Source organism: Scedosporium apiospermum (genome assembly GCF_000732125.1).
Source record: "Scedosporium apiospermum strain IHEM 14462 chromosome Unknown SEQ_SAPIO_0088, whole genome shotgun sequence".
Classification (NCBI taxonomy): Eukaryota; Fungi; Ascomycota; class Sordariomycetes; order Microascales; family Microascaceae; genus Scedosporium; species Scedosporium apiospermum.
In genome coordinates this window covers 1802727-1830477 of record NW_015971789.1, presented here as the reverse complement: position 1 = coordinate 1830477, position 27751 = coordinate 1802727, and the positions used below count along the sequence as shown (strand labels likewise).

At 51.8% G+C, this 27751-nt stretch overlaps 4 protein-coding genes across 4 annotated transcripts; 1 reads left to right on the top strand and 3 right to left on the bottom strand.

Annotated features, from left to right (window-relative positions):
- Positions 1-739: 739 nt before the first annotated feature.
- On the bottom strand, positions 740-2476 carry SAPIO_CDS3488 (Ammonium transporter MEP3; the record flags this gene model as incomplete). The annotated part of the gene is made up of 3 exons (XM_016786270.1): positions 740-1293; positions 1376-2299; positions 2407-2476. The coding sequence occupies 3 exons, from the start codon at positions 2474-2476 to the stop codon at positions 740-742; spliced, it is 1548 nt and encodes a 515-aa protein (XP_016644276.1).
- Positions 2477-7353: 4877 nt separating this feature from the next.
- SAPIO_CDS3487 (uncharacterized protein) lies at positions 7354-10063 on the top strand (the record flags this gene model as incomplete). Its single annotated transcript, XM_016786269.1, has 3 exons — positions 7354-7428; positions 7557-8524; positions 8629-10063. The coding sequence occupies 3 exons, from the start codon at positions 7354-7356 to the stop codon at positions 10061-10063; spliced, it is 2478 nt and encodes an 825-aa protein (XP_016644275.1).
- An 857-nt stretch (positions 10064-10920) lies between these two features.
- SAPIO_CDS3486 (Uncharacterized protein) lies at positions 10921-14778 on the bottom strand (the record flags this gene model as incomplete). The annotated part of the gene is made up of 3 exons (XM_016786268.1): positions 10921-13533; positions 13647-14668; positions 14757-14778. The coding sequence occupies 3 exons, from the start codon at positions 14776-14778 to the stop codon at positions 10921-10923; spliced, it is 3657 nt and encodes a 1218-aa protein (XP_016644274.1).
- Positions 14779-17693: 2915 nt separating this feature from the next.
- SAPIO_CDS3485 (PH domain-containing protein) lies at positions 17694-21752 on the bottom strand (the record flags this gene model as incomplete). The annotated part of the gene is made up of 3 exons (XM_016786267.1): positions 17694-21203; positions 21297-21454; positions 21635-21752. 3 exons carry the CDS (start codon positions 21750-21752, stop codon positions 17694-17696), a joined length of 3786 nt encoding a protein of 1261 aa, XP_016644273.1.
- Between the last annotated feature and the right edge of the window lie 5999 nt (positions 21753-27751).

The following is a 27751-nucleotide window of genomic DNA, read 5'->3' as shown; positions in this document are numbered from 1 at the left end:
CGTCGTTTCTCTAATTTTAGGTTTGTGGTAGGGAACCACGAGTGATATGGTGTATGTATGAATAAGAAGAGTACAGAAAAGGTATTACAATTAACGGGTGGAAACATAAGGAGACGTTGGACATGAAGGGACAGGATACACTTTCAAGGGATCCTCGGTCTAGAATGCTTCTTGTCCTTGTCGAATTGTGAAACTCTACGTGTCTAGATTATGTTCCATGGTGACTCATACAAAGGTTCACTCGTAGAAAGGTACACACGTACACGATAGTTCAAAAGAAAATGCCTTTTTTTCGAAATACGATAATATAAACGTATTGCTAACTCTGACGACGGGGTATTATACAAACTGTCGCTGGGTGCTCTAAGCCCAAACTCTATATATACTAGACAAACCGCCTTTTCAACTCTCGCATTCTTTCGTTGCTCGAAGGAGGAAATAGATGCAGGTCGTGATAGTGAAATGCCGGAATGGAAAAAGAGAGATGCAAAGCTGATGGAGGAAGCAAACTTGGCCTCTCCTCTAGATATGTAAAAGAAGAAAGATGAAAATGAAAAATGGTATCCGCCGAGATGAAAACAACAACGCAAAACCCAGAAGCCGAACGATATAAAGCCGTATTCCAATCAGAAAGAAAAGAAAAAGAGAAAAAAAAAAAACAAAGGGAAAATCAGAACGAGAAACTCGCTAAACAATGTTCGGTCAAGGGAATATCAACAAGAAGGAAGACGCATCACACTCACGCCTCCTTGGAAGGAGGGTGCTCGGGCTCCTGCTCCGGGCCCGATGACTCTTGCTCATGCTTTCCATGAGAAGAAGAGATGCTGTGGTTGTTGGATCGAGCCTGCATACTCGAAAGCTCCTGCTCTCCGAGGACGGGAATAATCTTAGTATGTGGCATCTGCTCGGTCTTTTGAGGAGACCAGGCGAGGAAGTCCCTGCGGACCTCGACGTAATCGTACGAGAACTCGCCATGCTGATCATCGTCGAGACCGAGGAGCTCGGCCTCCTCGCTGGCACGGAGCTTGAGGCCGGGGACGAGATCGATGGCCTTGGCGATGAGGGCCGACACGACGAAGGCGTAGGCGCAGGTGGCGAAGATGTAGGCGATCTGCATGTAGATTTGTCGGTAGTGGCCGTTGACGAAGCCGCCGGTGATTCCGACGTTGACGCCGTCGAGGCCGATGACCCAGTCGTAGGCGAAGAATGCATTCCAGATGAGGCCGACAATGCCGCCGATGCCGTGCTCGGCGAAGACGTCGAGGGAGTCGTCGATGCGGACCATGAACTTGACTATAGGAGGAAACAACGTGTTAACGAAAGGTGTCCTCGGGATGGAAAAATTGGTGGAAAGGGGAAGGAAAAAAAAACTTACTCTTAGTGCCAAAGTTGCAAGCTACACCAGCAACGACGCCGAGGGCGATGGAAGCCCAAGGGGTAATGAAGCCGGAAGCAGGAGTGGCAGCAACAAGACCAGAAATACAACCGGAGCACCAGCCGACCATGGACCACTTCTTAGCCAGACGGAAATCGAGGAGACACCAAGTCATAGCGGCGAACATGGCGGTCAAGCAGGTGTTCCAGCAGGCCATGGCAGCACGAAGGTTAGCACCGAAGGCGGAGCCACCGTTGAAGCCGAGCCAGCCGAACCAGAGGAAGCAAGTTCCGAGGGTGATGAGGGAGATGTTGTGAGGACGGAAGTTCATCATCATGTGCTCGTTGCGGCGACCGAGGATCCAGGAGTAAGCAAGAGCCGAAAGACCGGAGCCGATCTCGACGGGGCCGCCACCAGCGTAGTCGAAAACACCCCACTTGAAGGCCCAGCCGTTGGAGCACCAGATCCAGAAGGTAAGGGGGCAGTAGACGAGAGTAAGCCAGAAAAAGATGAAGACCATGGCGGGGAGGACGCGACCCCTCTCAGCGACGGAACCAACAACGAGGGCGGCAGTGACGGCGGCGAACATCATCTGGTAGAAGGAGTAGAGGAGGCCGGGGACGAGGGGGGAGCCTTGGGACGGGGCTCCGAGGACTTTTCGAAGGCCGAAGTGGGTGAGGTCGCCGATGTAAGGGTTGCCGGATTCGACAGAGAAGGCGAGAGAGTAGCCCCAGAAGTACCACTGGAAGACGACGACGGAGAAGGACATCATTGTTACCCATAGCATGGAAAGAGCGGACTTTCTCCTCGCGAGACCGGAGTAGAGGAAGGCGATGCCGGGGACCATGAAAAGGACGAGACAGGAGGCGACGAGGATGAAGGCCTGATCACCGGACTGATACCATTGGTTAAGGTTCTCAGTGGCTTCACGAGAGTCAGTACATATGTGTTGATCAAACACTTAAGAGGCTTCATTCGCGATCGATGGGAGTTCGAGCCAGGAATGGAATCGATGAGGGGCGAATTCTTACCGGAATCGCCGCCGAGATCAGGATTAGTTCCATTGAACTCCACCGGAGCTCCTGTGTGGACGTACGACATAGTCGCGGTTGAGATAGCCCGTAAGGCTTCTGTTGTTTCTTCTGAAGTGGTTGGCTTAAAGGTGAGGTGAGAAAACGGTGAGCGAGGACGAGAGTATCTATAAGGCGAGGAAGTCGACTATATTAAAGGGCGAGTAGTTGTTCTCTCTAAACAACACGAAAGTAATTGAGAGTTGTTTCCGACTATCTGATCTTAGATTGGAATGAAAGACTGGAATCGAAAGGATGGATCGTCGGTGTAAGGTGTGAAGACGAAAAATAGAACACGATGGGAAACAAGGTACCGGGAAGAGCAGGAAAGGGTTTTTGATATATATGTAAGTGCGTCCCTTTCGTATCTCACACCAGAGAAGAGGGTCCCGAGATAGCAGATTTTGTGGAGGAACGAATTGAAAATTACATAGTGTTATCTCTGGCATGGATGAAAGTATTCCGTAAAAGGCATGGGGGCCCCGGAGCCGGGACGGCGGTGCAGGGGGAGTATTTAGAAAGGGCGTAAGAGTAGGACTGGGACTAGTTTAGTTCGAGGGAGCAGAGGCGTGGGCACAAGGAAACGATCTAGGTTCCCCACGCCCCAGTTGCTGTTGCTCTTTGCAGTTTGCAGTTGGTAAGTTTATTTGATTGCTGTTGCTGTTACTGTTTGCAAGCATTGACAGATAGTGTAGATTTGGGTTCGGCGCGGGAGAAGGTCCAATGGAGAAGCAGGGGATGATTCGGAGAGAGCGCCACCTGGGATACTCAGCCTGATTGTACACCGCCTGCATTTTGGCATGGAGAATACTTATGGATGAAGTTCCTCCCTGGCCCCTGGCAACCAATTCGAACCGCAAGATTCGTCTCCATCCTCGTGCTCGTCATGGCAAGGAACCATCCAAGATCTCCTGATGATAGCGATGATAGGCCCAGTTCAGCATCACTGACACAGCTCCAAGACGAGCTGAGCTGAGGGATTTCACGGTGCCATCCCTCCCCATGTTTCTAGTTTGGTAATGGCAGATCACGGCCAAGCCCTTATCTTTTGCATCTCTAAATCTTCAAATCTCCAAATAAACTCGAAGCGTCAATGGCTCCCATGTCCATCTTAGGTTCGTGGCTTGGAACCACGCGATGCTCTTCCGTTATGGTCACGAAGTTCCAAGCAAAGACCCAGGCCCGGCCAACCCAGGCTGTACCCAGGAGTCGCCGGGGTCGCTCTCGAAATTCTCCATTTTCAACCCTCGCACAAAGACTCGGCGCCCGAGCCGCAGCCCTAGCCTACCTACTTGTAGGGAGGTTGCCCGGCCCAGTATCACTAACACTTGCTACTATGGTTTGCATGGCGATCTGCAGGCGTGCCGTATCACCAGCTGAACACAGCCCCAGAGTCTTGGGCGACGGCGACAGCAAGGGTGTGCGTGTGCGTGGGTGTGGGATTGTGGGATATCACGGAGATGCCCTTAAACTAGTCTCGTTCCAAGCATCCATCCTCAGGGAAAGAAAAGCCTACACAAGCCAATATTAAGGGTCAATGACTAGGGAAGGAACTGAACCTCGGTGGAGAAGGGCCAAGCCCATGAAAGGGAATCAAACATCTGCTTGATAGACTCACGGAGCTGTGGGCGCGGAGTACCGGGACAAGCGAGATTTCTGTGGTAATCACTGACACTTCATAGGCGCATTGAGGGCGTGTACGCAGGAGGAGCGAAAAGTTTGAGCGTTGATCCGCCTCAGATCCAGACGTCGAGTTTTCCCCCTTCCTCCTTCTTTTTTTCGCCGTCTGATAAGGCTTTAATTTTGGCTTGGTCACCGAAGCTTATCTTCAACACATGCGTATTATGTACATGTATTAATATACCTTGAGATACTTATAGCCACCATACTTTGATCTGCTTTAAGGGTTGTAGCAGTACATTGTAACACCGAGCAACAACCTAAAATCCGAATCCACTGATAAGGATGCGAAATGTAAGGAGGAACTCTGTGATTGGTTACATCACGACGGGTTCCTCGCCTTGCGGCTTCTCGCCCTTTCTGGAGACCACAACGCAAGACCTGGGGAGATTATTAACTCGTGGCAACGTGTATTCATACGAAGTACTAAACTATTTCAGCTTCACGCCTCCGTGATCCTGGGAGCTCGAAGCAATCAGGCAAGACTTCGGAGTCGGCTTTCATCCCGCCCTCAAGAACCCCCATGCCTGCATTGTCCAGCCATTGACCGGTTCATTACCGTCCACCCACCTTTTGATTTGATCTATTGGAAGGGCTAGAAGGTGTGAGATTCGAAATATAAGCTTTTCAGCCAAGTAACTCGACGCTTCTCTGGTGCAAAGCTGTGGATACAAAATATGAAGCGTCGATTGGGGCGAAAGTCGTGGGATAATTTTCCGAAAATGGAAATCACAGTCACCGTGAGTGGTTCATGATGTCAGCGGGAAACAAGGACACCACTAGAAAAGAAAGAGAGAACATCAGAGCATGCACTATGACAAGAGCAAGTTGAGGCTAGCTTCTTTCCGACAAAAATTTCCCCATGTTCTTCGGGGGCCGGTATAGGAGCACGACTTTGAGCCGCGTCAGGAGGAAGAGGTGGAAGTGTCGTGTGTCATCGTGGACATCTTATCTCCAAGGACAAATTGGATGGCGTTCAGCCAAATCGACTGCGAAATACGGAGGATGCCTCATCTTCACAGACAATTGCAGACACCCCTTCGTCCCGGGATTTTCCACTACTGCCTTACGGGAATTTCTTTTCCCGGTTGTCTCCGAGCCTTGAGTACAAAGGTACAAAATCACCTCGGTCCATTATTACGAAGGAGACGAATCTCTCTGTCATGGAAGTTCAAAGTTTCTGTCACAGCTCTCTCTCACCAAAACCTTAGCGACCACTCACATGCCAGATTTCTTATCTGGGGGAAGAACAGGGGTTCTTAAAAAACCCCTGCTCCTTAACGTGTCTTTCCCCATTTCCAGCCTGTTCCTCTCCAAATGCCTCCTGTGCCATTGGGTTTCGGAGGATTCGTAAGTACGAACCACCATGAAGCACTGAAGTGCATTGTTCGGATTAATGTACCATACTATTGTGGCAACACCATCATCGGCCCCCAAGCGTGCTATGCAGGGACCAACCACTGAGCTGGGAGAGTATGGCCTTCAAGTCTTCTATATGTATTTAAGGCTGCTGCATGCTCCCACACTCAAACAGGAAGTATTAATCGCGCCTCGGTTTCTACAAATTGTTACGCGAAGCTATGTGTCTGGCAAAGCTCTCCCGCGTCGCGACCGAACTTTTGCAAATACTCTCGACGCACTTCGCTGATCCTCCCGTCTCACCAACTACCGCGGCCCAAAAGCCAAGGGTGGAGTCCGTTTCGTAGCGTGGCTTCGTCGTCATTCTGATTTTCCCTTCGTGCGATGAAACTACACTACTCCGTACTTCGTGGTGGCCGGCGCTAATCATACTCAAAGTGGATTAGCAACTTCCTGCTAGACGGCATTCACACAAGACATCGAAATGATTCGGACAATCCATTGCCCAATACGAAGCAGATCTGGGTTGGTTCTGCTGCCCGATGTGAGCACTGAAAAGCTTGGTCTGGTAAGGCTCAGTTCACCTCGTAGGCTCAATTCTAGGGTGATCGAGATGATTGTTAGGCGTTGCCCTACGGCGAAGCAGGACGCGGGGCTCACCATTGCTTGGCAATGATGCAGCAAATGCGGCAACCAGGTGGTAAAGCTTAACTAAGAGAATGGAATAATAAGAGGTTCAAGAGTTGGACCAGCCGACCAGCGACAACTCGGGCGCCGCCTTCGGAAACTTGGTAAAGTTGGAATCTCACCCTCGTGTTAGTTCCCGCGTTGGGCTCGCGCGGTATCGGAGTCTGGCACCCATAAGACATCGAGCATTTCCTAATGTAGTGTTACCACCAAATGTAGCGCAGTAGATAAATCTCAGGTCGTGCTTCCTGTTATTCAAAAAAAGATGTCATGCAGAAATATCCAGGGGGTGTGGCATCCTGCTTTGACTACCACTACTATTGCCAAGGCGGGACTGGTGGACCCCCCTTCCTCCACTGAGCCTTACCCTTCTAGAATTGCCCCATGAGCTATGCATCGTATTCAACTGTCAAGCGCTCCATATCCAGTCCCAGATGCGGTAATTCGACACTTTAGAAATGACTCTTCTTGGATACTAAGTTGCTAACGGGCAATTGAGACCAGAGAAGAGCGTCAATCGGCCTCAAAGGAAAAACATGTTCTTGACCCACTTCTGCTACGAGCACACGAACCAAATTAGGAATATTACATGTACTGGTAGAGGCTAGGAATTATAGAAATAGTAATGGAGGGCCCAGTCCTTGCAGCACCAGGGATCGAATCTCACGATCTGGAGTTTGATGATGATGCCAAGTGAAGCAGAGATGGAAGGGGTTGCGGGTATTCTTCGGCTAATTATTCGTGACCAGATGTTGCTGTGCACGACATCACTTCTTCACCTCGATGTCAGGTGGGGAAATCTCGGTCAGCCCAATGCAGAGGGTTCCAGGTGCCCGCCGCACTGATCGATGATTGACGTAAGCCTAACCAGGACCCAGCTTGACCCGGCTCGGACCTTGAAGATCAGATCCAGCACACACCTCACGCTTTCTCAGCTTTTGAGCCTCCATTTCAAGATCAACAAGCGAGCCTTCTTTTTCTCATTTTTATTCCATCGATCATCTGAATTCGGGGAAACTTGTCGGTCACACTCACCAACCATCCAATGATCGTTCGCAACTCAAGTTTCGATCTCCTTTGTTTCCCGCCTTGATTTTAAGAGCTCAAGCTGTTTCTAGGAGCCCCTCTCTTCCCACTGCGCCCCACCAGGCCGGGGTTTGCCTGGGAACCGAACTATCAACCATGCCGGAGCTTCCCAAGCCTGATTTCCGTGATGTCTCGGTATCGCCAGCGAGGCTTCTTACTGCATGCGATAGAGTATGTGGCCTTTCTCTCCATCTCTTCCTCCTCTAGCACCATCCCACCATCCCATTCCTTATATTCTTTCTCATCTCCTCATCCCCCTCGTCCCTCGCCAAGTGCAGTCTACTGACTCGGATGCTTAGTTTGGAGAGGGCGCTGATGAAGTCATCAAAGACTACGAACTGCCCTACACTTCTCTGCCTGGCTCCGCCCAGGAACAGTGGGCCCCCGATGAAGACCTCGAAGAAGAATCGGACTCGGAGAGCGAAGGCTATGGCCTACCAACTGGTCTGGCCGGCGACTCCCAAAGTAGGCCTCGTACCTCAGAAAGGCCCTTTGTGCCCCGTCTCCAAAACTGGCGCATGAACCTTACCGCCCTCTCACAAGTCTACAACCTCTATTTCGCCGCCTACGGAAACAAGATTTGGGTGTATCGTCTTCCGGGTCCCGTAGCAACGGGCTTGAAGGGTGATCCAGCTTTGATATTGTGCCCTTCACGGCGGTCCAAGTTCGCCGAACTGGTTGGAGGCCATATTGATAGGGTACACTATGACCATGCTAATCATCTGATTACTGGATTTCTTGGCGACCTCGAATTGGTTCTCATGGCCTACGACGATGGAGATGTGATAGCGTACTACACACGAGAGATAGCGAGGTACATCGCTCAGAAGACCACAAGCCTGGAATCCTCCTCCTTGCCGCACCCGTTACCCTTCTTCCACGAGAACGTTGGCGCGTCGGCGTGGGGCCTTGCAATTCACGCCAAGTCACGTTTGATAGCCGTCAGCTCCAACAAGCATGAGGTAACAGTCTTCGCTTTTGGTCTCAATCGCTTGACCAACAGTTTCAGCAGCCTGGGACGCCCTGACATGAAACGCGAGGAAGCCGCCGTGCTTCAGAGAAAGCGAAACTGGAGGATACTCTTGCACCTCGGTCCGTCTGGGAACAATATACCGAGCATAGACTTTGTCAGCAACGACGCCGGACATGCCGAATACGTATGTGCTGTCGATATCTCCGAGCAGTTCTGGTTGTTGGATATCTGGCGGTCTTTCGCCCCTCCCACCTTACTTCGTCCCCGCGATACTCACTGGACGCGTCGCGAAAGGTATGCATTTCCAGAACCCCCCCCCCCCCCCCCCGCCTTTTCCTCTCTCTCTCTTCCAATTGGAATTTGAAAAGCTGCTAATTTCGAGGTTCACATCTACTTAGCTTTTGGGGGGTTCTCGCCTTATCTGATAGCAGCTTTTTAGATGTCGGAACGGAAAACCCCCACGAAGGATATGAGGCTAGACTGCGTAACTGGCAAGTAGCATTGGGATTATCCGCGTTATGTCGCCCGTCTGGAAAGCCACCTCTCTATTGGATTGATGTCAGCGCTTCCATGAACCGCGTATTTAGCAGCCTTTCATTCGATCCAGAGGGCGATTACAGCCCAGCTGCTTATCCCGTTCAAGATAGAGCCGGGTTTAATGGTGGGCCCCTCCCTGATCTTGAGTTCTATAATTTCGCCCTAGCACAGAGTGAAGGCGAATCCAGCGAAGATCAAGAGGATTTTGAATATGCCGAAGAGGACGAGGATGATGAAGAGGATGACGAAGAGGAAGAGGATGGCGATGACGACGACGACGACGACAACGGCGACGACGATGATGATGATGAAGAGGGGGAAGAGGATGGTGGGGATGAGATGGATACCTGTGAGGAGGCAGACCACGGAGCCGAAGACAAGGAACACCAACAACATCACCACAACTGGGATGAATACTTCGCGAGTATCATTGTGAAAGGGCATACCCTGGACCAGCCCCTTGGATCTGGCGAACCGAACTTTTTAGAAGTACTCGATTTCCTATCTACAGAGATGGACCCCCCAGACTTTCCACCGAAACCGACCTACGCGGCACCGCTTCGATCAATTCCCCTCGCCTGCCTGCCGAAAGACGCACGAATTTCTCGTGACGCTAGCGAACCGGTTCCGCGAATGAGCATGATCTACAAGCCTCACCTCGGCCTCACCTACAAAGACCCGCATTTCTTCCCCGAGAAGATACGCTGGTTAAGGCGGAGGAAGGAGGTCAATCTTCGCCGGCCGACGAAACGAAGCTCTGCCGCCATCGCCGCCATCGCTGAGTGCACGAGCTTTTTCGTCACTGCAAGATCGGATATTCGGCTTATGTCTACCGACACCGACTTCATTGACCTCTATTGCACCGATCCCGCCCGCGTTCCAAATCTGCCCGGCACCTATTCCCATATCTACCGCGTCAACATGGTACTTCACGTGCCCGAGTTGAATCTCGTCGTGGCCGCAAATCAGGCCGGGCGCGTGGCTCTCATCAGTCTCATTAAATGCTCCTACGCGTACCCCAGGGCAATGGGCGCCCGAAGTTTCCGAGTCGACATGCTGCTCCCGACTAGGTATGAGGAGGCGAAGCGGAAACTCCGTCCGAAGGTCCCCTTGTTCGGTGTTGCCATCGGCCCTGTTCCAGAGGTGTACGATAAGAGCTTACGCCTACGGTCTGTCCACCCAAGGCCACGAACTCCAGACCAGAGAGAGTACAGGTTGATCTTGCATTATCGTGATCATACTATCCTGACCTATGTTATCAGTCGCCCATCACCATACACCTTGCGTGTGGTTTAAGCTGACTCACCTCTTTCACTCCCCTCTTCCCTTCATGGTTTGTTTTGTCTGTCCTTTTTTCTTTGTTCTCATTAGATACCAAAATCATTAGGGTGGCGTCTGGTTCTCATGCATCAAGGATGTAGATGTGGTTCGGTAGAGGGTGTATGGAAGTTTTTTTTTCAAAAGGGATTGATACCACAGACACAAGCAAGCAGGCAACTTGAGCATTTCATTTGAAGAAGCTCCTAGCATTGGGGTTACCTCCTTTTTCTGAGGATGATGGTGGACTTTGTGATTCTTTCTCCCTTTGTTTCTTCTTTTGACAGAGTAGATGTCGGAAATACATAGCGAATAATGATGATGACCAGATTTTAGAGGTAAAACAAGTGAATAAGAGGAGGCTTTTCATGAATTTATTCTATTGTACTATATCGGCTTTAGTTTTGGCCTGTCCACAAAGTCTTTTTAATATGTGAGGTAAGGTTGAGATCTTCTTCAAGACTTTTTTTGTGCTCTCCTTCTCCTCCTTGAGCTTCCCCCAATAATCTGTTCTGAGCAACACAAAAGCATCGTGACTGTTCCATGATACCCATTTCGCCTCGCATATACACAAAGCATGGCGTCGATTTACCCAGCTCTCAACTTCTAGAAACCGAAAAAGAAAATAAGAAAGGGAGGGATGGGAGGACCTCGGTGTTTTTGCGTGGGGGTGGATATCAGAAAGAACTAGGAAAGCCGAGCATTCATAAGGAAAAGGATGCGGACGACCGAATCCCAAAATCAAGAGGCAAAATCGCGAAAAGGAAAGGAAAGCGCAAATCCATCAAGGGGGGTTTAAAGACCAAAAACAAGGCTCAAGCTTTTCATGTACTTCTTCATACGTCATAAACTCTCGTCCTCCCAGCCGCGCCATTAGGCGAACCTTTCCTCGAACCCTTCCTCGCCGCCGTGACGAAGCGTACGGCCTCGCGCCTCTTCTCCTCAAACTCGGCGCTCCTCTCACGCTCCCACTCGACGAACTTCTCCCTCAGCGCGTGCTCACGGCTGGCGACATCCATCCGTTGCAGGTATTGCTTCTCGGAGCGGGAGCGCCGCTCGGCCTTGAGGCAAATCTCATCGAGGCGGCGGGCGAGCTCAGCATCGACGGGTCTGGGGGGTAGGAGCGCATCATCAGCGGACAGGGAGCGGTCGGCTTCGGATCCGCCCCAGAAGCAGCGGAAGATGATTTTGGTCTTTTCGGCGTCAAGGCTGCCCCAGACGATGATCTCGTCGCCGTTGTATAGGCGCATCCAGTGGTGGGCAGGAGACGAAGGCCTCTTGGCGTCGTGGGAGAGGAGGCGCTGGTTGTTGATCCAGATACCGTTCGTGGCTTTTGTGGAGATGTAAAACGCAAACGACTCCTCGTCCTGCTGGTTGCGGAGCCAGGGGCGCGGATGCCGATCCCGCGCAGCATCGAACCCCTCCTTATAGAGGAGGATCTTGAAGGCGAATTTAGGGACCCGTACTTCGGTCTTGGGCTCGTACATGTGGGTATTTTCCAGTCCCCGGCCCCATGACAGCACAGAATCGGCGATGGGGATGGATATGTTCGTAACCGCGGAGTCGGGCGCTGATTCCAACAGGCCAACCAGGCGGTTTCGAGCCGGGTCTTCTGGCACAGGCACAATGATGCCCTCGGTAGGTAATGTATCCGGGATGGAATCGGAATCATCTTCACATTCTGGCCCGCAGGGCGGCGCGGTGGACGGAATGTCCATCATCTCGTCTCTTAGTCTCCGGGAGTCGCGCCGAAGGAGGGTTCGCGGTTTCGTCTGCTGAGGCGGGGGCTCGTTTTCTTTCGCTTCCTCAACCGCGCTCCAGTCCGTTGGCGGGAAATACTTCATCGCCAGCTCCCACAGCTTAGACTTGCCCTGCTCAAACTTTTCGCCCCTGTCCCGCGCAGCCTGCCGGAAAACATCTAGCTGCAATTGCGTCATCTCGGGATAGTCAACGTGATGTGTACTGGTGTCTTTCCGATCCCAGAAAATCGTCTTATGAACTGGTCGGTCGATCAGGCGCCCGGACTGAAGCCTCTGGACCGGTGGTATCGAGGCAAGCAGCTTGTACTCCTCGATGACATCCTCCGAAAGTCCCTCGATATTAGCCTCAGACTTGAGTCGTTTAATAGTCGGTTTATCTCGTTCTAGGCCCTGTTCGAACTCATCGCTCGTATCGTGGCTCGGCTTCCGCTTGCTCGTCATAAAATCGGTCGGCTGCATGAGGGCCTGAGAGTTGTCACTCCTCGAGGCCATACTAATAGTGCCTCCAATTGCAGCTTCTGTACGCCCCAGGCTCTGTGATTGCACGTCATGGACGAGGCTATGCAGCTGGTCTGCTGACTGATTGTGCGGGCCGATGGAGACTTGCGCGTTCTGCTTCGGCTGCGAGCGCCTATTTGGCGTAAAATGGTCCGAGTCGTCAAAGCTGTCTGGGGCCTCGGAGCCGAGGATGATCGTCTCTCCTGCGCTATCGGAGGTGTTGGTTGCCGCGCGTAGATTCAAGCGGTGCGAGGGGATGACTCCCGAGCTGCCGATCGCTGAGACATCGACCTCGCCAAATAGGCGCGGTGTGGGTTTCGTATAGTTTTCTTTCTCGGACTCATCGTCGTCCATAATAAGATCGTCGCCGATGATATCTGATATCACAGCGCGGGTCGCGGCCCGTCGTGTGACGCCTCCGTCCTCCAGACTTAGCTGGGATGCGTTTACCTGGAGCTCGTCGTCTGTTATCTCGTCAAAAGACTGAGCGTACCCCGTCCCGAAGGCACCGCCCAACCAAGGGTGAGAGCGTAGTTCTTGCACCGTAGCTCGGATTTCAGGCCGCCTCTGGAGCATAAGGCGCAGGAAATCAATGCCGTTGCGTGACACGCCCTTCTTTTGAAGGGGTTGGATATTGAGGTCCGTATTCATGATCTGGTGGAGCAACTCGGAGGGACTAACGCCACGGTGGACGGGGTAGGGCGGGCTACCCGTGAGAGCGTAGAAGAGCACGCCGCCAAGCGACCAGACGTCAACGGTATGGCCGTATCTCTGGCCCACCGGACGGCGCGCCTTATTCCGCGGATTCCTCCTCCCCATGTGGTCGTACTCGGTAAACTCGGTATATACTTCCGGGGCACAGTACAGCAAGGTACCGCAAAAGGTTCTGAGAAAAGTCTGCTCGCTATCCACCATTTTAGAGAGGCCAAAGTCTGTTAGCTTGACCTCAAATGGCTCGATCGAGCTCACCAAGATGTTGTCGGGTTTCACATCTCGGTGAGTGATGTTATTTTCGTGTAGGTATTGAAAAGCGTCTAATAGCTGAGAAGCCATGGCCTTGACTGTGTCTTCGGGGAGGGGACCATGATCGTTTATAAACTTGCCCAAGTCGCCTCCAGCGACGAACTCCATGATGATGATCAGAAGGCGATTATCCCAGTCAAAGTGTTCTATATACTTTACAATGTTCCGCTAGAGGTTGGTTGGGTGTTAGAAGAAGGGTTGTTATACCAAACTCGGGAAAATGAGTCAATTCATGACGAAAGGGATGGGGAGCTGGGTGTCTGGGGGTAATGAAGACGTACGTGTTTTATCCTTTGCATTATCCTCATCTCATTCTCCACCTTTTGGTCAAGAATGCCATTCTTCATAAAGTTCCGGGTGTCAAGCTCCTTCGCGGCATAAGGACTCCCGTCGATTTTGGAGGTGACCTGGTAGACAACAGCAAAGGCGCCTTTCCCTACCATGCACACCCTATTATACTTGTCTGCGCCATCCCATTCTCGCGGTATCACGGCCGGGTTCATGGCGCCATTTGACGGTGGGGTCGCCGACTTGACCCTTTGTTGTTCCGGCAGCGGTATACGCCTGGGCCCTGGCGCAGGTGGAGGAAAGAGGTTCGGAGGCCCGCTCGGACCGGGGCCCACTGTAGTGCCCGTATTCGCGTTCGTATTCCCGCGGAGGGCGGCGACCCGGGCAAAGTATTCGTTTAGGCGTTCCCGATAGGCTGTGTCGTAGGCGCCATCGCGGCGGGGAACCCGGACCATGAACTCAAGATCCATGTTCTCCTCATGCATGAGAACCTTTACCTTCGAGCCAGAAGTCAACATGCGCTTCGTATTGGAAGGGTTATGTGACTTGGACTTGAGCAGCTTGCCGTCGACAATGGTGCCGTTCGTAGATTGGTCCTCAAGCATGACGACGCCGTATTCGTTGATGAATATGCGAAAGTGTATGTTGCTCAACCTCCTGTAGGGGTCGTTGGCAAAGCAGACGTCGCATCGGGAGGGATTCCGGCCAAATGTGAAGCCCATGAGGGGGTCTTTCACGGCGGCGGAGAGCTTTAGCACGATAGCATGATTCCCCAGGTCGGGCGGGGCCATCTGGAAGCGGCTGGCCTCATCTTCGTGATATGGGTCGCCATCGACGCCGTCTACAGCAGCTCGACCGAATACGTGGGGCGAATTCTCGAGAGCTATGCGACAGATCTCTCGGCGGGCATGGGGGGAATGTGGGTGGAGGACGCAGACGATGTCGGAGATGTCGTCATCGGAGAAACCAGAATTCTGCTTTCCTATCCGTCTTGGATCGAGGACGTTTTGGGTCGCTACCGGGAAGAGGAGCCACCAGGCAGAAGTTAGTTAGCAGAGGCATCCTCACTATGCCACAGGCACGAGAACCACAGACGTTCTCACACGCGGCGTGGAGACAGGACATGTCGACGCTCCCAGCTGGCAGCTTGCAGGTATGGGGCTTCGATAAGCTAAAACAAGAGAAAATGAAGCTAGAGGCTAACCTTGAGTAGGCTGATCATCATCCCCGTCCATTGGTGCAGGAGTGGTTGTGATAGGCATGGAAGAAGGGGGGGGGTCAGGTTCGTCGCCAGTGTGCGAACTCTAGGTAACCACTACACTGAAGTAGGGTCGAGGCAACAGTCGAAATATCTCCAGCTTGGGGGGGTTGGAAGGTTGGCGGACGGGGTAGGACGGGAAAAGTTGCCGGGGAACTTGGAGAGAAAAGGAGGGAAAAGTGAGAAATATGTCGGAGAAAAAGTCGTCGAAAATTATTCGAGAAAGCTGGCAAGGCGGAGGAAGCTATTTATTTCACTTCTAAAATGTTGTTGGCTCTGACGGCGTCGAAGAATCAGGAATCACGAATCGTGCTGGGGGGTCGCAGCAGGGGGGTAGATGCGGGTTGGAGAGGTTCCCCAACAGCACGCACCGTGTCGACATACGAAGGGACGAGGATTGGGAGGTGGGAACGAGCAAAGCAATTTTGTCCAGAATAACAAATTGAGTGGAAGAAGGGCCTCTTGAGGTATAAGAGGAGACACGGCGGGGGAGTGGAAGTGGAAACAAGAAAAAAAAAAGAAATAAGAAAATAAGATGGGAAAAAAAAGGCTTGGAAAGGGCGAGGCTTCAGTGTTGTAATCCTTGGAGGCAGGAGAACTGGACTCGGCTCGACTGAAGGGATGGACGGCCGAGTCTGGCAGAGTCTGGCAGTGGCGCTGGCACTTTGGCACTTGATAAGATCAAATGATGGGCCACAAGTGCTCCTGCTGGCTGCTGCCGTTGTATGGGGAACAATTGACTTTCTCGAGGTTGGCAGGCGCTGAGAAGTAGTGGGCAATTGGAGCTACAAATTGTACTTTGTAGTGGACTTTGCTGGTTGTGGAGTCCCACTAAAATAGAGGGGAAGTTCCGACTCGTCGGTTCACCACAGCAACGATTGGGTCACAGGGCTTCGTCCGTCCATATCTCTTGATGGTGCATTCCTCCTGATCGAAGCAGAACCAGCTCGAACTCGAAAAATGAAAGTGGTGTACGATGTCGAAAAAGCAAACACGCGCTCGACACCAACGATGTGATTTTTATCGCGTCTTTCACAGCAGTTAAATTCACAACATGCGTGATGTTGGAGCACCCCCCCTCACACTCCAGGCCGACTCTCTGCCCGGCCGTCCCCTGTTCCACGCTCCAAGACAACCTCTCATCCCCCAAAGCCCAGTCAGCTGGCATCAATCACGATCCCGAATCTTCATAGATTTAAAACTAAATACTGCTTCGTATTGATTGCTCGCCTGGACCTGGATCCGACTGTCATTCAGAGACACCTACCCCGGTTCTCTCCCGGACTGATTTGTCCCCTATTGACAGTGAGAGTCTATTAGACCCGTTAGGTCGGTGTTAGAGGGAATGGGGGACGGGAATGGGGGAGTCGGCATGGGTCAGAATTTGCCCCCGCCGCCCCTGTAGGGCTAACAAGGGTCCATCGCCATTGCTTCCGGGATTGGGACGTTTGAATCTGACAGGACCATCAATCACCCCTGCACTACCCTTGCATGGGAAGTTCAGGGAGGACTCCTACCCTCTCGTTTCCACATGGAGACGGAAGCGAATGGCTTGGCCAGGCTGTGTTCAAGATTCTCGGGGGCTGTGAGAGTTGATACGCCAATTCGAATTTTAGAATGCGATCGATGTTTCTTAGTTCCACGACAGTCCCTGATCTGGAATTAACACCAGATCGGGTTAATTATGTACTTGTAGAATATGTATCCGGGCTGCATCAATGAAGTCTCTTGCCACTCCCGAACGAGTCTACCGCCACCGGCATCCGGGAGGTCGAGGGAGTGACATACAATCAAAGGATCATCCCCTGTAACGTCCCGGGTCCCCGGTGCTTTCAGCCCCCGTTCATTGATTGCCCATTTCTTGACCATTTCTTTGTCCTTCATCGGTACTGCAGTCCCCGAGGACTCCGAGATTTTTTGCCTGGTTCAGTCCGCCCTTGGGTTGCCTCATTCCTGGACCCCGTCGTCAATTTGGCGGAGATCCGTTTCAAAACAACACTTAGAATCCAGCTTATCCTCACGGCCAATCTAGTCAGGAGTTAAAGATCAATGAGAAATATCAAAAATATATCTCACTTGCCAAAGTCACTCTCACCATTCATCAGATCAACACCAATATCACAAAACTTGCGTCACATGACCAACAAGAAACACTAAGACTCACATTTTGACCCTGTGCCACGGCCGATACGATATGTGTTTTTGCTCACTATCCACGAAACGACCACTTGACTGCTTAAAATGACCTTAAAAAGCGGTCCAAAGCCGCACGCTCTCACATTTAATCAAAATACTCCTGGTAGTCCTAACCCCGAGTCGGGAGCTTCTAGTGAAAAAAACATGAACATTCCCTCTCCCCCAAAATAAATGAAGAGAAATCCGTTTGGATCCAGTAAACCGCAAGTCTTCTCTATATCCATCTCGAAAACTCTGCATAGTGCTAAATAACAGGCTACTGGCCATGCTGTTCTCTCCTCTTTGTCTTCCACCCTTCTTCTCAACTGAACATACAAATAGACTAGATGGAACTATTGGTCTCAACATGCATAGATAACAAGAAAACAGCAAGGGAATGGTATTCGTCTCGGAGGATGGAAAATCATAAAGCTCCCTCAGCCCTCACCAAGATGAGAAAAGAAAAAGGAAAGAGAAAAAAGGAAAGTAGAATAGTGCCCTGGAAGAGCTGGGGATACAACAAGACAAGTTAAGAAAGGATAACACAAATGAAAGCATACGTTAGTCCGGCATAAATATTGTCATGATCTTCTTCCCTGTCAACCCCTTAGAATGCTTGCCCCTGATACATATATCCGCGGCCTCCTTGCTGTGCTGGCGCACCGCCACCATATGGTCCTGGGGGAGGACCCATCATCCTAGGATCAAGCGGTGCGGGCGATTGGCGCCCGGTAGGAACCCTCGGCCCCGGCGGCCTGGAGTATCCTCCTACCCCTTGAGGTGGGAATGGCCCAGCCATCATGGGAGGACCCATATTTCCCGGACCACCGCCATAGACGTAGGGCTGCTGCTGGAACTGAGGTTGCCACGCTTGTTGAGGGGACGGGCCAAAGCCCATGCCTTGGTACATGCCCTGGGGGGGTGGGATATTCACGCTTTGTTGCTGATATCGCTGTTGTTGCTGTTGCTGCTGGCGCTGGTTAATCGCGTGTTGTACTGCTTGGCTGTTGACGCCGTGCTTAATCTGCTGCCTCTCGCGTTCTCGGGCTTCAATCGCGCCGACTAATCCCGTGCCTTGCTGCGTCGGCTTATTTCCCGCCATACTGATCAGAGGCGATCCTGTAACACGAGCAACGTGCTCGAGCTCCCTGGCAGACAAGTTGGACGGCATCTCTCCGGCACTTCCGAACCCCAGCGTTGCTCCCGCTCCTCGAGAGCCCGGACGCTGAAGGAGATCGGCGGAGCTGGCACGAGAGTGCCTCTGGGCCAGCACGTCGCCCGATATCGTCCGCGTCATCGACGGAGTTGGCGTAACGGACCGTCCGGGACCTAGAGTGTTACCGGACGGGGTCCTCGCGTGCGAGATGACAGGGGCAGCGGCCGCCGCCGCTCGCTGCTGAACAAACTCTTCAACGCTCAGGCCCTGCCCACTGTTACCTGCAACGGCAGCACCAGGTTGCCAGACGACCGACCGGCGAATCGTGTCGTTCGATTCTTGACGGCTATGGCCTCTCTCGCCAGATGGTGACTTTCGGTGGATATGAGCAAACGGCGGACGCTGCTGCTGGGGCGGTGGCGATTCCGCTGCGGCTTTCCTGCGCTGCATATCATATCCCACCGTCGGACCGAAGTCGATGCTGGGAATATCGTATTCATCGCCCCCTGTCGGCATTGGTGGGGCGTCACCGCCACCCACAGTCCTCAGAACACCAGCGCGCGGTCGCTCGACAGAAGCTGCCGTTTCGCTGGACTTGCGGGTGCTCGCATAATCGGGGCTCGTGGTGGAGTCGGCATCGCTATATTGGCTGCTCTTGGAGCTGTTTTGGCGTTGGACATTCGTCGGTGGTCCTCGAAACGGCAAGTTGCCCGACGGAATCTGAGGCGTGTTGTGCGCGCGGGTTCCGGTGTAATGACTGCTGGAGTCCTCACTACGGAAGCTGTCCTGATGGTAGGGGCCCTGTTGAAGACGCGGCGAGTTCTCATCCGCAACATCCTGCGTACGGATCTGATCTAGGATAGCGGGATCGATCATGTTGCCCCTAAAGCTCTCGGAACTCGAAGCTGATTGCGGTGACACGTTTGTTTCGGCATGGACGGCTTCGACCCTATCGGGGACAGGCTTTCGGTGGAAAGGGGGCGAGGTGTTGATGGGGGGGACCATCTCGTTATGAAGCCCAGAGCGGCCTTGTGGGGGCCCGGACCGCCCAGCAGGATCTCGAGTCGGTGGTGTGCTCGGGCGGTAATGGCCGGCGTACGGTCGTTGCATTGGCGGCTCAAGTGGAGGGGCGTTTGGAGGCGGATTTGATTCAAAGTTACCACCAGGGCCGAAGCGACCAGGGGGGTTAGATCTGCCATCATCATAGGACTCGGTGCTGCGACGGGGTTCCTGATACGGGGGAATCATATGTGGTGGGGGCTGGGGTCGGTTGGAGTCGAGGTTCGCACCAGGGGGTGACATGGGGGAAGAAATCATAGCTTCACGAGACCGGTCTTGGTTAGCAGGATCGACGACGGGGTTGATGTTGGAATGTACCAGTTGTCTATGCTCGGCAATGCCTTCGCCGTTCCCTCGGAAGGGGCCGTCTTGAAGACTCTTCTCAGAAGCATAGTCTAGGCCACCAGCCTTGACCAGCTGCGATAGAGTCGTGTTGGACAGCCGGCTATTGGCCCTGCGCTGCTCCGGTGAGTGGAACGGCTTTCCACCTGCGGGCCGAGCATTGGGTCCATGATTCAAGGCAGGGGGTTGAGAGACGGGCTCAGGAGTGTTCATCTGCCTCATGCCCTCCAATTCTCGGACCGGCGTGTTTCGCGATCCATGGTCATCATCTGAGCTGGAAGTGGTATCGCGCGACATTACTGACTGGTCATAATGGGCACCATCCACTCTAGAGTTTTGCAGGACATGACCTGTCGAATTGTTGCTGAATGGCATGCTCATGACAGGAGGCGCAAAAGCAGCTCCGGACCCTGGTTGGGGGTCGGATGAGTTGCGAGCATGGTGGCCGAAGGGGACTTCGAAATCAGAAGGTATCATCGGACCGCCATGGGGCGGTGGGTATTGGTTGGGGGAGAATGAACCGGCGGAGCGGACGGAAGCAGCATCGTCCGCGAACCCGACGGCTCGTGGCTTGGGGGGGGAGTCCCCGTTGGCACCCATACCAAAGCTTAGCCGGTTACTCCTACGACTGCTGTTCCGGTTGTGCGTCTTCTCGCTCTCGTCCCACTCATTCATTCTCTGGCCAGTCAGGTCTTTTAATCGCTTCCTCCATTCCCTTTCGGTCCAGGCTCGGCTGCCGTCTATCGCAATGAGCTGAGAGACGTCCAAAACGTCTAGATAGCCATATCGTCGATGTTTAGGCATCGCGAACATAAGAGATCTCGGGTCCAGAGTACTAGCGACTAATCTTCCAGGACGGCCATAGAGGCCAAAGGTGTCCCAGGCGGGAAATAGGAACCGAAGAAGCATTTCAAATCCGCTTACAGCAGGGTGGGCTTCAGGCATGATGAAAACAAACCCTTCCGTGGAAGACGGCGGATCGGTGTGAATAGTGATGTTCCCTTCGATCTTTAGGAGGGTCGACGCATCAATCAGAGACTTGGCCTGGGGGTAGATGGCATAGGCGGAATAAGCGTCGGTAATGGTGGCGATCGGGCGCGCTTTCTTTTGCCGTTTGCCCTCCTTCTTATTATCGTAGAATTTGATGTCACCCTTGAGAATGGGAACGTGAGACCGGTCGTAGGGCGATCGCTTCTTAAGCTCCTTCTGGAGCTTCTGATATTCCTTCTCGTCGGGGGGTGTGATTACGCACCAGCAACGCCTCCACGGGACACCAGCACCGAACCGCACCCTAACCCAAGCCTCGTTCTTAAACCTCATTCTCTCCATAATGATGTTGATGTTGTTGAGAGACTTTCCCTTTCCGGCGATGAGAGCACCGGTATAAGCTTCTTGCAGGGAAGCAAGCTCGAACATTGCTAATCGGATGCCGCCGGTCCATTGGATGAGTGTATCGTAGGAGTTGAAGTGGAGAAGGTATCGGTTCCGACCCGCTGTCGAGATGCTCAGGATATTTTGGAGAGGCTGCTCGTCATTCGATCGTGTAGGCAGAGATTCAATCTACCAACAAATGTCAACTAAATCAGGTTCCCCAAGTTGTGCCCAGCAGGCGATAGAATTAAACGGAGGAAATAGGCCGGGGGGGAGGGCTACCATCTTGATCGAAGCGTCGGTAAGGTTGATGAACTTGGGTAAAACTTCGCCATCATCGCCAGCTGCATCAAGTTCGGCGGCGTCCCAATAGGACAGCACCGTACCGACAAGCTGCGCGAAGCATTCCGTCCATGTCCTATCGGGGTTCGGTCGGCCCTCTAAAAGTGGGAAGTTAGCACGAAATACTACGAGCCGAGCACAAACCTGCCGAAGAGAGCACAGGGTTCTAGTGTTGATTCTATGGTGGGGGCACCAGGATGGGTAATTGTTAAAGCCGCGCCGCAGATGAAAACCCCACGGCGCAGGATTTTGGAAAGAGAGAAAAAATAATCACTGACGAGTATTCTGGTCATCGAGCTTCAAGAAGTATCCTTCTTGATACAGCTTGTTGGCGTGGCCATTGAGGAAGGTGAAGATGGGCTGAAGCTCAGGGATAACGTCGTCGCTGATATCCATGAAGGGCGGCTGGTACGTTTGCACCATAGACAAAGGTCTCGAGCTGCGTTTGCGCGAATTCGTGCCGCTTACAAAAGAAGAGTCATCGGGGGGAAGGCTCGGTGTTTGTGCTCTCGAAGAGGGAGTCGAGGCTTGATAAGGTTGCGCGGAAGATAATTGAGGTTGTCGAAAAGGTTCGGTTGTGGCAGGCGTTTCACGAGCAGGGTTATCGCGAGCAGGCGGGGGTTTGGCCTCGGTGGTGGTTACCGAGTCTCGCGAGCCGGTAAATTGAGAGATGAAGGAGAGAACTGTAGGGAAGAAGAAGAGGGGGAAATGAGCGTTAGCATTTATGAATCGGAGGGGGGTTGAGTAATGTAAAGTAAAGGCTATTAGACAGAAGATACACGTATGCGTCTTGTCTTTCTCGGTTTGGCAAAGACAAAGAAGAGAAGAGAGTGCGTGAGTCGGAGAGGAATGTACACTTGGCACGTAGTAGCAGGAGCAGGAATAGTCGCCGGGACGGGGAACGGGCAGCGACTAGGGTGTGTGACTATATTTACCTCTATTGCGCCCCATCTTGACGACTGGGCCGAATCACGGCCTCTGGGGCTGAAGACAGATATTGGTTCAACCCGGCAATGGTCTGCGGTGATTAGAGACAAAAGGAAAAACGAGGTGATCGAGAGACACGGATCGCAAGTAGTAGTCGAAGAAGCATCAAGTGTGCTTCGGACCCTGCGGTTGTTAAAGCTCGGTTGTCTCTGGGGGTGTGTCTGGTATGCCCGAGCTATATCAATGTACAGTGCCTAGTTCAGGTCCTGGTCGGTCGAACCGCGATAACGATGATGTATTTCGGATCGAGAGGCGCAACCCCGAAAGGAAATCGATCACCCAGAGAGGATATTAAGAGAACTGAACGAAAGAAGAAGAAAGGAAGAGCAAAAGAAAGAAGAGAAAAAAAAAGAAAAAGATGGAGGTAAAAACGATCTAGGCTAAGAGAAAGAACATGGCAAGACTAATAATGGGAAGAGAAAATACAGGTTGTGGGAACCCACGTAATGGTCTAGAGGTGCTTAAGGTTTCGTCGACCGGGGAGCCAAGAACATGAAGAGAGTGCTGGCAGTGCGAACATAAAGTAGCAGTCAAGTACGAAGTGGTCGAAGCAAAGTGGTGAAGAGTGGAGAAGGTTACGGACTGCTGGGCTGTTCCTGCCTCTGCTTGCCCGGTACAGTTGTACCTTACCGGACCAGGCGGCCTGGCGGTGGATTTGAGGTTGGACTGGAAGATTGGAAGATCAATATTGATACTTTGTAGTGGGGGGAGACAGGTAAGAGAACATGGAGACATGGAGAAAATGGAGAAATGGGCATTCAACGTTAATAGCGCGACATTCACCTCTCCATATCTTGCTCAATCCGTGGGATGGACTCGGTCGAGCAACGTGCGCTGGCATGGATTGCCTCGTACTATGTGGTAATGTTGTAATTACATTGATCTAGCTTTTTTGTCCAAAGCCAAGGCTTAAAAATGGCTTGGGCAAGCCAAGGCCAGAGGTTATCGGTGGGCATCAAACAGCAAAAGGCGGGACGTTGGAGAGGAAGGGAAAGAAAGCTGTGGAAAGGTACATGTCCCTCCCACCCCAACCCGGAGCTTTTGACCTGCCTCCAGCCCATGTGTGCACTAGGGTAGTACTTCAGGTACCTGGGAAGAGTGAGTGGTTGTATACAGGTATACTTGTATGTACCGTGGTGGTCTCTTCTTGCCGCTCTTTGATCTCATCAAGAATCCACCATTCCATCAAATCAAATCCACCTCCCCGATCTCCGAGGGATGTAGTATACCGACTGGTGTAAGAAAGTTCTATAATTAACACCCTAGAGAAAAGAGAGTGGACAAAGGGAAACCAAAAGAAAACAAAAGAGGGAAAAAATGAGGAAATCCGAATACGCGTACCGTCCCTCTTTCATCGACAGTGGATGGACGATTATCCCGAACGAGCCTCCCAAGCCACCCCAACACGTATTTGCCATACGAAGCCGGAGCACACAATACGGGGCCATTGTAAGACTGTAGACGTATGAAAGTGGGTGGTACACCTGGGCAAACATGGGTCTCCGGCTTAAGCGGGTACGAGTTTCGTTTAGCTCGTGAGGGTATCATGTGTGAACTAGAGAACACTGCAACAGGCCGAATTTAGGCCATGCCCAGAAACTGACTGTCAATTATTATCTCACCCCAAGCGCCAGGCACGCCAGACACGAACCATGTCCGCCACATCCACTCCACACTAAACACTGAATAATACCTACACCACTAGGAACTACTTAGCGGATGAGGTCTCGCTTGGAAACTTGCCGTCGTTGAAGAAAACGGCGGGAAGAAGGATCATGTGGGACAAGTCTGAGGCCTTACTCATCTTTGCGTGAATAACATTCTGCACATTATTACTCCTACCTACCTCGTATAGTGTGTCTACTTCGTACCAAACACACCTTGAAAGCATCATCCACTTCGTCAGTTGAGGTTTGTACTTCAAAATGGCGGGGACGAGTTCACGCTACGCCCTATGCAGTTACGACGACATCGACGTCTTGAGAAGCTACAGTTTCGATTGCAGGAAGACTAGCTAGCATGCTGGATCAAATATGTGTTGATGTTAAGTGGGATTTGCCCATCCAAAGTATAGTACAAAGGTAGATAGGGTATAATACATGCCCCAACAGCCACGGAAGTACCATGAGCAGCGTCAAATCCAAACATCAAGAATTCAAAATCAACAGGTGGCGGGTCGACTGAGAGTCCCCAACTGAAATTAATCAATCATTACTCTGTTTGCTTGCTTGTGTGGCTCGCCCTGACATGCTGCGAGTATTGGAGTACTTGGTGCCAGGAGCACTCTGGGCTGTCGCAGAGTGTCGCAGCCAGAGACCCAGCGGTAGTGTGATTTGCGTCGTAAAGAAACAAAACCCCTGTAGCGCTGGCGCCAAGATGCTTGTCTTATCCAGTCAACGTATTGCATGACGACGCGATGAGACGATATCCGGCAGAGTTGATTTTTTGGGCACGTTCCACTGTGCGTCGTCCTCCCGCTAGGCCCGCCCCAAGCCCCTGTCTCCTCAAGCCTCTCCCTCCCGGAAGCTGCGGCGATTTTTCTTTTTCCTTCGTTTCTTTCCTTCGTTTCTTTTTTTTTTTTTTTTTTTTTTTTTTTTTATTATTCTCTTTATTTTCCACTCTCTGTCCTTCTTTTTGTGCACCCGCATCGACGACCAACCAAGCTGAGCCGCTGCCAGGCACCTGTGGCAACCCTGTCAGCGATTACGATTCTCCATCTCCATATCAGAAAGGAACTGTAATTACAGGGATTGGGGTAAGACGAACAGCTATCCCAACACAATACGGCAGCCCAGTGGATGCGAGTGAAGATCTGTCTCAAGTACAAGTGAGGGGATTCCTTTTTTTCCTTCACTCCTGCCCTCTCTTTTTCGTCTCTGGAAAAGAGAAACTAGATGGGGGGCTCCAAGACGGCAAATTCAACCCACCGGATTTATCACTATCGAATTAAAGTCGGATGATACAAGGCCCATACCACCGGTGACGCTAATCCTCCTTGGCAAATATGGAGTACCACATTCGTATTGGATCTCTCTTGATGTCTCCGTCTTAATCACCCATGACGAACTAGACTTCAATATTGTCAAGTAATACCTCGCCGCGGAGTGTACTGAACTACAAAGTACGACGTATGTATGCGCAAATTGAGCGTGGCACATCGCTACTACCGGACGCTAATACCGGAAACTACTATGGCTTCTATTGATGAAGTACGAAATAGGATGGTGGGGTGGAGTGTACGATGTAAACTTACCAAGCACAAAGTACGAAGTAATACTGATGCGACGGGCCAGCTGAGATGACATCAACGGTCCCTCCGGTCGAGCACCTTTGATAGACAGGGGGCCATGCTTGGTGCATCCAGCCCTCCGGTTGTGTACCCAATGTAGTATTAATAGTGTATGCTTCATACTAGCGGTACTGACGTATCCCACTATGAAGTACGAGTACTACCTTGGGTCTGCTCGCTGCGGGCACTCTTTCCTCTGAAGGCGAGTTACATCGATGTACTTCATAGTTTGGGTTAGTGATCTACTCTGAGGACGGGTACGGATTACAAGCTCTCCCTCTTAACTCATCGGAAACCTATTTACAAAGTAAAAGTTCCCGTTGCTTGATCTAGGGTTAAGCAATTCTCATTTAACGCGAACTGAACCCAACAATCTCAAGGCCAATTGAAGCATTAATTTGAGCCTTCACACTCTCCTGAGCACTATCCGGTCCAGGCGGTCGGCTTCTGCGGAAGGCGTACCAACTATCAAGTACCCTCGTATTTCGACCCTGGAAGCGCCAAGCGAAACGGAAGACCCGGGCGCAGGTTAGAGAATTCAAATGCTTCGGCGTTGACAATTATATTTGGCAATGATCTTATCTGCAGGGCGACAAGCACAGCACGACAAACTGCCATTGCTGCCAATCGAGAGCGTATCCCCAAGGCGACCCGGGGAAGCCGCACTGGGGAATTCTTGGCCTTCCCTGACAATGCCAACCCTAATTCTTCTTTTTAACCCCGTCGGCAGCAGAGTACATACATACCATTCATGTTGGGCCAACATTGAAGTTTTTGCAAGACCAGTGGATGACGCCAAGCGCCTGACCAGTCCGGCGAAATTACAGAGAGCCCGTTTTTAAACCGTCGATCCGGCTACTATCATCAATCATTCGTCGTCAGCCAGCGTCAGCGACACAAACACCGACCAGTACTGTCGTCTTCCTCAGCTCTGAACTTCAATGTTCCAAGCATAAGCCGACACAACACCAGAATAGTGTCAAATCTGTGCCCATGTTCTTATGAATCCGTTTCGGATTTTGGCCCACGGATGGTCCGCGACCGCCTGACACCATAGCGCTTGGCCTTTCATGGCCTGGCCCATTGGTTTTCGTGAAGATCAAGAGTCGAACCTGTCGTCTTCGGTATATTAATACGCACAACAAATGCCGCGACATGTCAGAGTCTAGGCCGATAGAAACTATGAAATACTACTAGGATATAGATAGTCGATCCGCCATACTCCATACGAAGGAAGCGAGAGCCATCACCTTTCAAGGCCAGTGGATCTCATCTGGACCCTGAGCGGAGCGAGAGCAAACCCGTTGATAGTGGAGTTCGGGATCTTCGGCGGCAAGGGGCGTTGTTCCATTTCCGAAGATGCAGGAAGCGTTGAATCCAAGAATGGAGAACGTGGGCGGTGTCCTCGTACGAAGGTCAGTACGAAGTACGAAGTAAGGCATGACTGCATGACTCGACTCGGCGATAATAATTGGAGAGGTTCTTCCGTGGAGTTGGGAAACCCAATCTTGGCGTCAGTTCGCCACACGTTGTGCGACCAGCACCAATTCCATCAGCATCGTACTTTCGCACAAGTAGAGAGACTAATATCACTGACGACCGCTTTTTTAACCTCGTCAGCAGCTCACACTGGCATCTTGATCTTACTCTCATTGTTCCCCACGATAACCTACTTATCGGATGTAGACCTTGCCATACTTTAAGGATCCCTAGAAAAGAAACTCTGTTTTTCTCTTTCTATTTATTTATTTATTTTAATTTTTTTTCCATAAAAACATCGAAGTCATTGTTTCAAACTATCAACTGCGCGTATTCGATGCAGTGCTGAAAATCAGATGCTGATCGTTCACACAATGTGCGTCATTCAGCTGCGTGGCCACACTACGTCTCTCAGCCTCCACTCAACCCGGGAAGAGGAGGATCAAATCTTTTGTGCCACATCGGAAGCATCAGCCAGCCAGTGTCACTTCCGGGTGGATGCGGATTCAAGGAGCCTGGCTGCACCGGTTGTTTGGAACGGGGGGTTCGACCATAAGAGAAATTAAATGTCCAGCGCACCTAGGGGTCTTCTGCATCTATTCTGGCAGCTCGTTCAGCGACTTCGTACGAAGCAATCGAG